The sequence below is a fragment of the Phascolarctos cinereus genome, unplaced genomic scaffold (assembly GCF_003287225.1).
Source record: "Phascolarctos cinereus isolate Bilbo 61053 unplaced genomic scaffold, phaCin_HiC Scaffold_2;HRSCAF=192, whole genome shotgun sequence".
Classification (NCBI taxonomy): Eukaryota; Metazoa; Chordata; class Mammalia; order Diprotodontia; family Phascolarctidae; genus Phascolarctos; species Phascolarctos cinereus.
The window spans coordinates 83,062,685-83,076,546 of NW_027555625.1; the positions used below are offsets into that span (position 1 = coordinate 83,062,685).

General features: G+C 35.8%; 1 protein-coding gene across 1 annotated transcript in view; it reads right to left on the bottom strand.

Moving 5' to 3' along the window:
* Positions 1 to 13,862, bottom strand: part of SOS1 (SOS Ras/Rac guanine nucleotide exchange factor 1) — a 186,146-nt gene that overhangs the window by 63,085 nt on the left and 109,199 nt on the right. The window contains 3 exon segments of the mRNA XM_020976979.1: positions 10,583 to 10,835; positions 10,837 to 11,239; positions 11,980 to 12,107. Coding sequence (XP_020832638.1) covers positions 10,583 to 10,835; positions 10,837 to 11,239; positions 11,980 to 12,107 — 784 coding nt within the window.

Genomic DNA, 13,862 nt, shown 5'->3' on the forward strand with positions numbered 1-13,862 from the left:
TGGATTCGTATTTTGAACTTCCCTGTCACCATAATAGCTTTTTTTATTTGCTCATTTTTCCAGCTTCTTTCTTGACTTTGGACTTTATGCTAATGCTTGGCTCTGAGCACTTCTAGGGATATCTGGCTTGAGCTTCTGGCCTCTTATGTCCTTCTGCTACTTTTGCAGCTCAGGCTGGGGACCTGCAAGCTTTCAATGATCCCAGAGTGATGCAACTGGGAGCAAGATCTGCTCACTGCCTTCCTCATCTGAAGACTACAAGTTCCTGCCCCAGGTTTGGGTCTATCAATTTATCTCTGGTTGGGAGTTTCAGTAGGGTACTACTGGACTCAGCCACTATTAGTCTGCAGGGAGGCTCTGCAGGTTCAGAGAGAGACTGAAATATAGACTCCTCTTTGGTCTGGGAATCTTGCCCTGCAAGAGCCACACTGCAACCATTTGCTTCAACTTTAGCACCACTCCTATGGGCAGAGTCCCTACTTAATCTAACTCAGAACTGGGTATGGGAGGAAAGAGCTGCCACACTGCACCTGTTCCTTCACTCTGTGCTACTTCAAGGATCCCATGAGATCCCTTTTTGCTCCAGTGCTTCCTGTCCTGGTGCCCAGTCAGGCTGTAATAGTCTATACATGGCGTGCTCCTGGACAACCCTGCCTCCAGTGTCTGCAGTCCTGTTTCTCTTCCTGAGCTGCCCTAGGTTAGAAAAATGACCAACTGTGACATTTTCTTGATTTCCTCATCAGAGTTCAGTTTCCTAGATCTTAGTGGAGGAAGGTTAGCGGGAAAGTTAGGCTGTATTTCTTCCTGCTACTCTGCCATCCTGACTCTGCCTCCTCCCTAGCCTATTTTTAATAGCTTCCTATTTAATTTCTCTGTTTTAAGACTCTCTCCTCTCCAGTCTATGTTCCACATAGATACCAAAGTGATAAATCCTAAAGCACAGGTATGACTCTATCAATCCCCTGCTCAAAAAGCCCCACCAACTTCCTGTTGTGTCTGGGATTAAATACAAATTTCTCATCTCGATATTTAAAGCCCTTTATAATACGAATCCAGCTTCCCCTTCCAGACATTTCATATTATTCCTTTTCACAAATCTGACATTCCTACTAAACTGGCCTAGCCTCTATCATCTTGATCTTCCATATCTTGAAGCTATTAATAGAGTAATTTTAAAGCATTAATTCCATAGCAATTTCCCAGCTTCTCTATCTCTCTGTCTCTCTCTCCCTTCCCCCCCCCTTCCCAATCCCACTACTCATCTGCATGGGACTTTACACTTGCTCCATTAGGGACCTGAGGTGGTTTATCCCTCTTTAGGTCACCTGTGTATTCACGAAATTCGTGGAGAACTTCATGAGGATCCTTACTCTGTACAGCCCACTGAAGCTCAGAGCTTCCAAGCTCTGGAGATCTGCTCGTTGCAGCTTTGCAGGCCAGATATTACAGTTGTGCAATACCATGCCAGGCTCCAGCAACTTGTCTTCTCTGACAAAAGCTCCTCAGAACTTCTCATGTAGGCCAAAACATTTTTAAAACAGCTTTAATGACATGTAAAAACCACATACAAAATAAATAATTCTTTGCACCAATTTTCTACCTGCTCTTCATTCTTTAACTACCCTGTTCTTCTCAGGGCTCTGCCTTCTTAAGAAGCTCTGAAGTATCTCCAAATAGCATCACTGTTGAGATGATGGATGTCATCAATGGAAAGTGAGTCTGCACTCCAGACACAGAGAGCTCTGAGGATCTCCCACCTGGAGTCTGACAGAGGAAATGTCGTCCTCTAACAAATGATGTGACTTCTGCTCCAGTCAATTATCTTTATATAAAATTGGAGATTTGTAACAAACTTTGGACAAGCTATTTAGCCTTTGCCTAATAAATGAATAAGTACAAGAGTATGTATTTTACTGACCTGAAGGCAAAGGGCTGGATAGTGCCAGTTTATTATAGTCCATTCAAATATATTAATTTATTTGACTATCACAATATCATGTGTGGTTGGCAGAGTATTATCCTAATTTTATAGAAAAGGAAACAATATCTTAGAGGTTAAGTGACTTATTCAAGGTCACATGATTGGGATCAAGTAGTCAGGTGGAACTCTTTCCACAAGTTCTCAGCTTTTCAACAACACAAAAAAGGGCATTGATCTTATTAAGCAATATGCATTGGGAAAGGATATTGGTGTTGTACCTAAACAGGAGAGTTTTCAGGGAGAATGTTAGACTTTATGCTGCTCCTCTGAATCTGATGGTTTATCAGAAGTAGCTCCCAGCTCCAAGATCTTAAATAGAAATCTTCCCCACCACCTAAATTACCTAATTATTTCAAAGATCCATATAAGATGAATTCAAAATTATAAAATGCTAAAATAATTTAAAATCATTGTCAAGTTACGTTAACTAAAAAAGGCCTTGAGATTAAGCTTGATTCTGTCACCCTTAACAAACCTCCTTTCAAAGTGTTAGATTATAACCTTCCTTCAAACCAGACACACAGTAGGAGTTTCTGAAGCTGGAAGTAAAGCAACCACTCCCACTATCAACACTGTTGTCACCGGATGTAAAAAGGCTTAAAGTTTAAGCTGTTTTTAGCTAGAGTGGAAGTGAGTGGGAGCAAAGTCCTGCCACCAAAGGGAAAAAAATAGCAGAAGTAAAAAAATAAGCCAAGCAAATTTGGCAGAAGTTTTAGCATTCCCAAAAAGCAAATATTTTAATGGCTGAATATTTGTACTTCTTTCTTCTCATTATTTTTACATTAATATTTTAAACCTAAAGCATTAGAAGACATTAAAGAAGAATATTTCAAAATATGTTAAGAGAGAGTAATATAGATATCTCCATTTACCATCAAAAACCAGGAAAAGCTCTAAACTTTTTTTTCTATTATAGTGTTTCCCACATTTAATCCACACATTGAGCAATACTGCAACTGGAAACCTTTGACCTGCTGGTATAAAACATTAGGTTGATGTCTATTACTATGATTTTTAAAAATCCAATGTGGAAAGACAAGATAATTTTAGTAGAACATAAAGAGTTACCTTTTTTGGTAGGAACTAAAAAATGCTTAGGTTTACGGACATTCTGCTGGTCCAGTAGTATGAGAACATGAGTAATAAGGCAAATGAAGTCTAACAAATACAAAGGCTAAATTATGTACCATTCATGCCAGAAATTCAACTCCTCTCTCTTCTTTTTATTATTTTTATATGGATAACTCCCACATTTCTTCTCTACTCTGATATATTGACACAAGATAGAGATACAAATCATTGACTTTGGAGGACTGTTATACATCCACCACATTCTGGAAAAGAATATTTCCAGTGTCTAATTTTCCAAATTCTATGGATAATATAACTATTCTACCTGTCAATGAACACCAAAAATTCTGTGATATCCTTAATGGTTCTGTCTTTTCCCTCGCTACATATAAACACAATCTCATGTGGTAATCATTATTACCTGATGGTCTTTTTTCAAGATTCATCCTTCTTGACTTTGCTGCATTTAACACTGCTGACTACCCTCTCCTCCCTGGTACTGTGTCCTTTATGGGTTTTCAGTGATTCCTCTCTTCTCTCCTTGTTTTCCTCCTTCTGATCACTTCTCAAGCTACTTTGCTGGTTCATCCTTAATGAGTGCTCCTTAATGAGTGCTCCTCAAGGCTCTGTTGTCTTCTCTTTTCTCTCTCTATAGTCTTTCTCCTGATCACTTCATCAGCTTTACTGCTTTATTTTTGTTCATCTCACTCACAAGTCTATACATACAAGTCCAATCTCTTTCTTCAGCACTCATCCTGCATCAGCTGCATATTAGACATTTCAAACTGAGTGTACTGGTAAAATCTCAAATCTGACATACCCAAACAGTACTCATATTTTCCCTCATATCTACCCCTCTTCCAAATTTTCCCCTATCTCTCAAAGGCATTATCATTCTTCAAGATGCCCAGGTTCATAACACTGGCATTACTTTTAAGTCCTTATTCTCCTTCATCCCACATTATTAAATCTTAAAAACTGCCAAAATGTCCAACTCTACAACATCTCTCCCATCTGACCCCTTCTCTCTATTCAACTAGCCATCATCTTTTTTCCAAATCAGAGATCTCTAAGAGGGAGCCATGGCTAACTGGAGGGTCCATGGCATGACCCCAAAGGCTGTGTAGTCAACAACTGGAGGATGGAAACATGGATTACATTCCACCCTCTAAAGGATGCCAACTGTGGGTCTTGATTCCAGTAAAACTACACTTCTTCTTTTTCCATTTTAGTCCAATACTCCTGCATTCTAGCAAGTTCTGATCTGTGTAAGTTCCCAGCCTGAAAGCTTATGCCGTCTGTGTTGGGCAGGCATAACGCAACAGTGACCTAGGCACCCACAGCAGAAGCAGCAGCTAAGCAGGTACCACTGGGAAAGTTTGTACTCTTAGAATCCTTTTTCTTCATTCAAGACCACAGGTCTCAAATTCTGGTACCTTCTCTTACTGCTGTTCAGTCACTTCAGTCATATCCAACTCTTTGTGACCCCATTTGGGGTTTTCTGGGCAAAGGTACTGGAATGATTTGCCATTTCCTTCTAGAGTTCATTTTACAGATGAGGAAAATGAGGCAAACAGGGTTAAGTGACTTGCCTAGGTTTACCTGAGGCCAGATTTGAACTCAGGAAAACAAGCCTTCCTAACTCTAGGCCTGGCACTCTCCACTGTGCCACCTAGCTGCCCTTACCCTCTCTCCTTACTTTATATTTAACTACCTTGCATTTATTCTGTATATACCTAAACAAGTACATATTATCAGTCAGTCAATAAGCATTTATTAAGTGCCTGTTATATGCCAGACACAGTTCTAAGCAACTATGAAGAGGCAAAACACAGACCCTGTCCTCGAGGAACTTACAATCTAATGAAGAATTCACAATCTAATGTTGTCTCCTCTGATAGAACATAAGCTTCCTGAGGGCAGAAATAATATCCTTTTTTTTTGTATTTGTATCCCCAAACAGCACTTGATGACAGGATGATTGATTAGCTTGTATCATCTCTGTAACATATAATTTCTTCAGTCCCACTTCCAAGAATTTATTCTAATGTTTCTCCTCCCCTTAGTATAAACTTAAATTATTATTCTTTAATATTTTTTCAGTCTCTAGGTTATCAGTAACTTAAAACCATTTTTTGCTTCTGTCACTAGTAATGTTTTAAAATAACCTTGAAGAGAATATGCAGATAATCAAGTCTAGTATTTTATATATTCTAATGTGGCTGATTTAATTCTAAACTAACAAAACCTTCCATCAATTCCAGGCAATCTCACTGGCAGTCCCTACCTGGCATACTCTCCCTTCTCACAAATACCTCCTGGCTTCCCAGCTAAATGCCACCTTCTACAGGAACCTTTTCCATATCCCTTCGAATTCTAGTGCCTTCCCTCAGTTGATGATTTCTAATTTTTTCTGTTCATAGCTTGTTTGTACATAGTTCTTTAGAGTATGAGCTCCTTGAAAGGAGTTCTTTGAGAGGAACTATCTTTTACCTTTCTTTTTATCCCCAGCACTGAGCATAGTGCCTGGAACATAGAAGATACTTAAAAAATGCTTGTTCATTGATTTTACCAAGACCCGCTTTTAAGGTCTGATGCTATTGACTTTGTGTCTGTTGTCTTTTCTACTGGGTTTTATTAAAACAATGTCAGAAATTTACCAGGACATTGGATATGAGTTTGGTGGTGGATTCTGGTTATTCCTGGGAAGAATATGGCAGACGCAATGAAAAGAATGTATATTATAGAAACATTTGTTTAGTTCAAGTACAACTTTTTCTCCACCCCTTCATAACCAAACCCGGTTAATCAGGATGTCTGTTCATGTGATAATTCTCCCTTAAACACAGCCATTTAAGAACGTTAACAAGAAACAATAAGCTACTCAAGAAGGATTTATAAACAATCACTTTTGAAATCCTTAAGAAAGGAAACAGTAGCAAAGCTGACGCACAAACACTTTTTAACATATCACAGAGTTTTAAAAATAGAACAGCTCTGCCTTATAGATAAAAAATTACTCAAAGATTAAAAATTAAGACATTTTAGTTACTCATCTATAACACATAGAAGTCCAAGTTGTTTCATTGTGTGTGGATATGTAAGACCAAAAAATATCTTATATAAAAATGCCAATTGTCTTTTAAATTTCCCTGGGTTTTCATATACTACTTCTATTCTTGATAAAGGAGGGAAAAAAATGTTCCCTATGCACAGGAAACACCTTTTTTCCTACTTCAGCTTAAAAATTTTTATTTTCAATATAACAGTTCTATGTTATTAGCCTTACCTCAAGGTCATCACCTTTTGCCATAAATAGATTACAAAATCAGGCACAGCATCATATGAATGCCTTTATTTTTCACTATTAATAAGATTTTTTTTTGTTTGCCTTCCACCTTCCTTAATCTTGAACCATATTTTCTTGCATAATTTTCATGAATTGAAGTTACACAGTATAAAAAATATATATTTAATTTGGAGGATCTTCCTGAGTTCTACATAGAATATTTTTACCTCTTCATCTTCTACAATAAATGCTGGTAAATAAGCTGCAGACGTTTTCATGGTGGTCTTTAGTGGAAATACTTATCATGGCACTGAAGTATGAGATGATCAAATGTCCCATGATGTGGCGATTCTTGTCATCTTTGAATATATGATAAAACCAATTCCATCAACGTCTAAGCCATCCTTCTGTTTCACTACAACTTCCTTTTGTCTTCTGATTTTGTTTACAGTAAGGATGTCAAGATTGACACAATTCAGTTCCTCTAGCAGTGTGTGCATGAATTGGACAAGATCTCACATTTAGAGTACAATAGCTAAGTTAATATTTACAGTCTAAAAACTGTTGATCCTAGCACCATCAAATCTGTCCCTTTTTTTTTTTGCTCTTGCCATTGTCCTCATGATGTCAACTGAAATTAAGGTAAACTTATGGAAGGACATGGATAAGAGCTTCCCAGGCTAGGCAGGTGTTGATGGCTTACAATCCATACGACTAGAGGGAATTCACCAATACATGGTATTAGTGCAAGTCACATATGCCAAAAGTAATATGTAGCATGGTATTAAAAATATTATTCATGTTCTAAAAACATGCAAGAAATCCCAATTGTCCCCTAAAATCCATTACATCAATCCTGCTCTTATATCTACCATACAAGTTCAAGCCCTCATTATCTCATCTGACTAATGTAATTGTTATCATAATTGTTTTCCCCCTGTGCTCCCTTCTCCTTATTTATCTTTTAACTTAGGTGACAAATTAATCTTCTTAATGCACAAGGCAAATGTTGCTCTTCTCCTCAAAAAACCTTTAGTGTACTTCCTTACTGTCTACCTGAGTATGACTTCAAGGGGTTCTACAGTCTGGTGGCATCCTACCTTTCCAATTTTATTTGGCAATATCTCCCTTTATACACTGTGTTACAATCAAACTGGACTACGTCTTGCTACCCCATCAAATTCTGCCTGCCTGCCTACATCCTCTCATCTCTGGCTGTTGAAATCCTTCTGCTTGAAAGACTAGTGCAGTTGTTCCCTTCTCTATGAAACCTTAGCTGATTCCTCTAGCTAGAGGTGATCCTTGTCCTCCTTAAGTATCTCATACCACCCTTTTTGAGAGCGAGAAGCAGCATTGTGTAATGAGAAGAGTGTCAGACTCAAAATCTGAATCCTGCCCCAGGCAACAACCATGAAACCCTGGGCAAGAAGCTTCATCTATCAGGACCTCATTTCCCTCATCTGTAAAATGAGAATCATTATTAACTGTTACAATATCTAGCTCATCAAGTTGTCCAAAAAACACTTTAAAAATGATAAGGGGCTATATAAATGTGAGGTAGCATTATCATATCTTGTTTTTAAACACTGATGAAATGTTAAGGCAAGCTGTTTCAGTGGCTCTGTATTGCCTCTAGGAAAAAATGCAATCTGCTGTTTGTCTGGTATTTAAAGTTCTTCATAATCCGGCTTCAGCCTCTCTTTTGAGGCTAACTACACTTTACTCCCCTTCATACACCAAATGACACTACCTGCTGCTTCCTGCATGAGACATTCCATCTCCTAACTCCATTGCTATGTCCTAATCAATCAACAAGCATTTAAAACAGACTGATCATGTGCCAGGTGCTGTAGATACAAAGACAAAATGAAACAATCATTGTTCTTAAGGGGCTAATATTCTATAGCGAAGACATGTACAACAACATATACCCATTTAAATACATACACAATAAAAATAAGTTAATTTGGTCTCTCCTGCTTGAAATGCTTGCTCTCCTTTCAGAAACTTAAATTTAATATTCTCTTTAGCTCAGGTGCCACTCCTCCCCTTCTCCCAACTCTCTCAAATTATTGTGTATTTATTTTTCTATATACTGTACATTCACTTCTCAGTGAACATGTAGCAGAACGTAAACTCATTGAAGGTAGATTCTTTCTTTCTCTTTCTCTCTCTCTCTCTCTCTCTCTCTCTCTCTCTCTCTCTCTCTCTCTCTCTCTCTCTCTCTCTCTTTTCAATCTGTATCCCCAATACATGGCATAAAATGTTTGCTGATTGCTTGCTTGAAATAAGAAATATAAATCTTAGGCTCACAAAGTATGGGTTTCAAAAGAGGAGAAAGAACTTTGTTTACATATTAACAATTGAATTAATTAAATCTTTAGTAGGATAACTTTTTTATGTCTGGTTTGTAATATGTAAATAGTGAAAATCACTTCGGTTAGGCACACATATATACAAAACCTATAGCAAAATCTTCACACTAGTGAACTCTCTGTTATGCCATTTTTAAATACTTTATAGAATTACAGATTTTGAGTTAGAAGTGAAAGCAGAAAAAAATAAGTCTTCTAATCCAACCATCCTATCTTAGACAAATGAAGGAACTCAATTTCAGAGAGATTAAGTAATTTACCCAAGGTTATATAGCTGGTAATTGGCAAAATCAGGATCTGAACCCAGGTCATCTGACTCCATATAAAACACTTGGGAATTCAAATTGGTCTTAATATTATTAGTTTATGTTGAGCATAATTAGTATGACAAATCTGCTGAGGGGAAAACAACTTGATACAATATATTCAAAAGCCAAATAAAAACTATGTTTAAAAATTACTCACTCTTTAGTTATCTAGGTCATTGCTTTATTATTCATCTTAAAGACACATGAAATTCGTTAATTATGAAACAAAGGACTTTATGGTCCTTGGTAATCATGAAAAAATATGACCTCTAAGATCCCTTTCCAGTTCTAAAATCTAGATTCCATTATTTTAAACTATTTGTATGCTTTCAGAGAGGACACCTAGAAGTATTTATATATACAGGGAGGCTATTTTTAAAATGTAATAAAGAAAGAAATAGTATCAAATAGGAATGGAGATCCAATTTTGCTAATGAAAAGTGAATAATGGATATTTTTGCAAATTTTGCAAAAATTTTTGCAAAATTTTGAAATTTTGTGAAGGAACTCAAGAGATCCTAAAACTAAAAACTTGTGAAAATTTTGTTCAAAGACATACTACATGTCTCTGTCAACCTAAGAAACAAACACAATTGCAAGAAGTAACAGCAATTGGGGGTAGGGAAAAAAAACAAAATCTTTATATAAGTATTTGGGGATCTCTTGCTTTATGGGAGAAGTAACAGTCCCATAAAGCTCCTAAACCCATTAATTTAGCTGAGATTCTATTTAGATTTCAAAAACTTCAAATTTAGTAAATTTTCAGTTTTTCTACTGAATTTCATCACTTATTTTAATTTGGTTATTATTATAATATTAATTTAGTAATATTTACTAATTATATCAATATTATTATAGAAAACACTATTAAAAAGTAATGTTACTCATTGTATCTGCAAAATGTCAGACTTCATAGTGCAGTGCTCAGAAAACTAAAGACTTCAATTTAATGCACAGGAAACATTAAAAATATAAATTTCTTTCAGAATTTCTAGATTTAAAGAACAAAAATTGAGAAACACTTTTCCCTTAAACAATTATTTCTACTATCATTGCAATTTTCATAATGAAAATGCTATATACATTAATTCATGTGAAAACATATTAAAACATCTTTTTTCATTTTTTATTTTTTAGTACTAACAATGAGGAAAGGAGGGAAAAAGAAAAAAACAGAACATATATTTGATGGAAATGGATTACATTACTGCATATAGTCTGAGCTATGCCACTTACTGGTTCTGTCAAAGGGGGGAACACTACCATCTCCCTAAGCCTCAGCTTCCTAGTTTTCAATATATAGATACCATCTACCCAACAGGGTTATTGTGGAGATCAAATAAAAAGTCAAAACATTCTGAAAATTGTGAAACATGACTCTATCTGAAAGGTACTGTTGTTAAACAAAGTATAGTGCTATGGAAGGATAATCATAGGTAAACTGGAACAACAAAAATTTCTGAAATCATGAGATCATGTATTTTCTTATTTTAGGGATGGTGATGTCAAAGAGGAAGACCAAGGCAACTTGCTATTCTGGGTTTTCTGGGCCACTTACCAGCATACATATGGTAGGTGAGTCGCTCTATAAGTTTGATAACGGTTCCGGCTTTGATGATTGGAATTCCAGATTTGGGTTGCATGTTTTCTTCAAAGACTATGTTTTCTTCAGAGTCTGGTTCTGCAAATCTATAAAGATCAGAACTTGGCAGCCTCATCTGCTCCTCCTTCTCCTCCTGCAACATCGTAGCGTCCAGCATCCTTTCCAATGTACTGCGGTACTGTAATGATATCAGTGCTGCCATCCAGTTTGTTTTTCTCCTCAGCTGACTTAGCAGAAAATATAACACTATTTTCATCTTTTAAGATGATTTCAAAGGCATGTTTGTATTCATTAGTGTCATCTTTATCATTGATTTGTACCTTGCGCATAAAAAACTTCTCTTTGAGACGATACTCAGCATTGCTAGCACCAGGAAGTCTTGGCTGACCATGATTTGATTTACAACAAATCATCAGGCCATCAAAGAGAAATATGTGTCTCTCATGTTTGGCACCTACACGTGTGAGAGTTCCTTCCATGATAAACTCATTGCAACACTGCCCAATGTCTTTTCCTTCCCAGCCATCAATGTTCTTCTGAATCTCATTCATTTTCTTTATTGCTAGTTGTTTCCCCTTCATCTGTTGGCTATAAAATCTACATGCAGATTCGCTGGGAAAAAGGAAAGCATCATTAGTACATAAAGAAACATAACCCATGGTACATATTTACAAAAAAGGGACCCAGAAAGTGAATCTTAAAATATATTATAAAAACTTATACTGATAAGGAGTCCCCATGAATTAAGCTTACAGGTATTTATCTGTTCCCAAAAATCAGTTAGTACTGTAGAATTATTAAGGTTTACAATTAAGACAACACAACAAAGGAAATTACTAGTTTCTTTCAATACAGTGATCTATTTTAGAGTAATTATTTCAATCTTAGCTGTTAAATAAGTAACTAATAATTTTTTTATTAGAATCTAACAACACATACAGCACAGATTTCTGCAGAAATATAACATATCTTTATGAAATATGAAAAAACAGTACATTGATTCTGGATTTTGAGTGCTAAAATTTATTTTTAAAAAGATGCTATGCATTTTACTTTGACAAAACAATGAAACATTGAAAAAATTCTACCTACGAGTTAAGTTCTGCTTGTCCTTGCGCTCACCAGTTAGCTCTCAGGAGTCCTGACTGGGAGCACACAGGGAAAACACACAAATATGAAAGCTTTTTCAAACAATAACGTATTCTCTTGGCTTTGATGTCACTTCCTCTCAAAGACTAAACTTGTCACTAGAACTATTTTCCTTATTGTTTACTTGAGGAGGAAACTTGGAACTCTGAATTTATAGCACAGTATTCAGGGTGGAAAGCAGGAAAAAAAATGGAAACGCTTACCTCAGTCTCCGTTTTGCAAGACTCTTGGAACATATTCTTTCCATACTGCTCTGAAGGTTAAGCAAAGCTGTTATTGCTTGTTTCAAACATTCTTTGTCTTCTTGGTCTTCACTCTTTTCTTCTAGCTGCTGTAAAGTTAAAAAAGCAAAACAAAACAAATCTGAACCAGGAGAACAATTGTAGACAAAACAACAATTTATTATCTTCAAGGATGAAGATGACATGCATTCTCTATTTTTCCTTAGCATAGTAAGAACAAAAAGGGTTTTTTTGAAAAAGTTTAACCATGTGAGCTAAAGACCAATCATTTTTTAAAAGTAATTTTGTCAAAAGAAAGGGAAGTATATGAGAGATGTTATGGAAGTGGAAATGACAAAACTCAACAACTGATTGGATATTGAGGGTGAGAAAGAGTGAGAAATAACTTTTAAAAAATAATTCCACACAATGGTTCTCCTACCTTTTCATTCTTCTTATACCTTCCCCCCTTCCATGTACTCTATGATCCAATGACACTGGCCTCCTTGCTATTCCTCTCACATGACACTCCATCTTCTGAATGTAAGAGTGTTTCACTGGCTGTTCCCTGAGCCTGGGATGCTCTCCCTCCATATCTCTGCTTCCTAACTTCCTTCAAGTCTCACCCAAAGTCCTATATTCTTCAAGAAGTCTTCCTTCTGAGACCACCTTCATTTAATCTAAATTGTATGTTATCTTATTTGTAAATATTTATTTGCATGATTTATTCCTCATTAGACTGTGAGCTCTTTGAGAGAAGGTATCACTTTTTGCCTTTTTTTGTATCCCCAGCATTTAGCACAGTGCCTGACACATTTTAGGCACTTAATAAATATTAGTTGACAATTTATCACAATAATCTGCAAAGGTAAATTTTTTTCTTACTATAATATATAAAATATTGAAATGCTCCAGATGGTATCTGTAAAATTAATGGTCAAATAGAAAAAAAAGAACCTATTAATTATATTTCAATATTCTAAAGTAATGATCTACAACTTTCAGTTATATAAATATGTGAGTATACATGCACATGTATGTATATGTCTTCTATGTTCACTAACAAAGTCAGCATTTTCCAAACAAGACTATATACTTCCAAGCCCTACTGAGAAGTTTAATCCATTTGATTTCAACAGATTGTTTGCTTTGATAACAATAAAGAAACTGCTTTCATATATCTACCTAGTATTTATGGGGAAGGGATATCCTATGATGATATTGTCAGTTAGCATATAGGCAAGCTACTTCTCAACATACGATTTTCCACCAAAAAAGAAAAAAAGTGAAGAGGAAAAACTATAGTACATGCATTGCAGAAAGCCAATTAAATACCTTTTACTCACTTAGATGTTTTTCACTGCTGCCATCCAAGTTAAGGAAAGCCTGATATCAAAGTATATTCAAGATCTGTTTTCTCTTATTTTAGCAACTTTATAGGAGGGCTGATTGAAGAGCTGGCACTTGAAATAGACTAATTTCTAATCCTATCATTCTGTGCTCTTCGTTCCTTTCACATGGGGGCATTAAGAATTTTGGGAGATGAACAAAGCTTTACTTACTACCTCATCAAATTTTCAAAGACAATATAAGAACCAACAATGAAATGAATCTAAAACAAAGCACAAAGTTCTGAACATCACAATGCATCAATGGGAAAAAATAATCATTTCAAAATTTAATTGTTCAGAAATAAAACTGAATGATAGCCAAGTCTACCAGAGCACAGGTGTTCAATTTGAAAGTGAGAACAACAATGAAGCACAATATAAGAAAATGTTTTATTCCTGTTTTTTATTTTACTCATTAAAAAAAAGTTAAAACTGCTAAGTATTGTAAGATTCATAGAAAAATAATCAAAATCT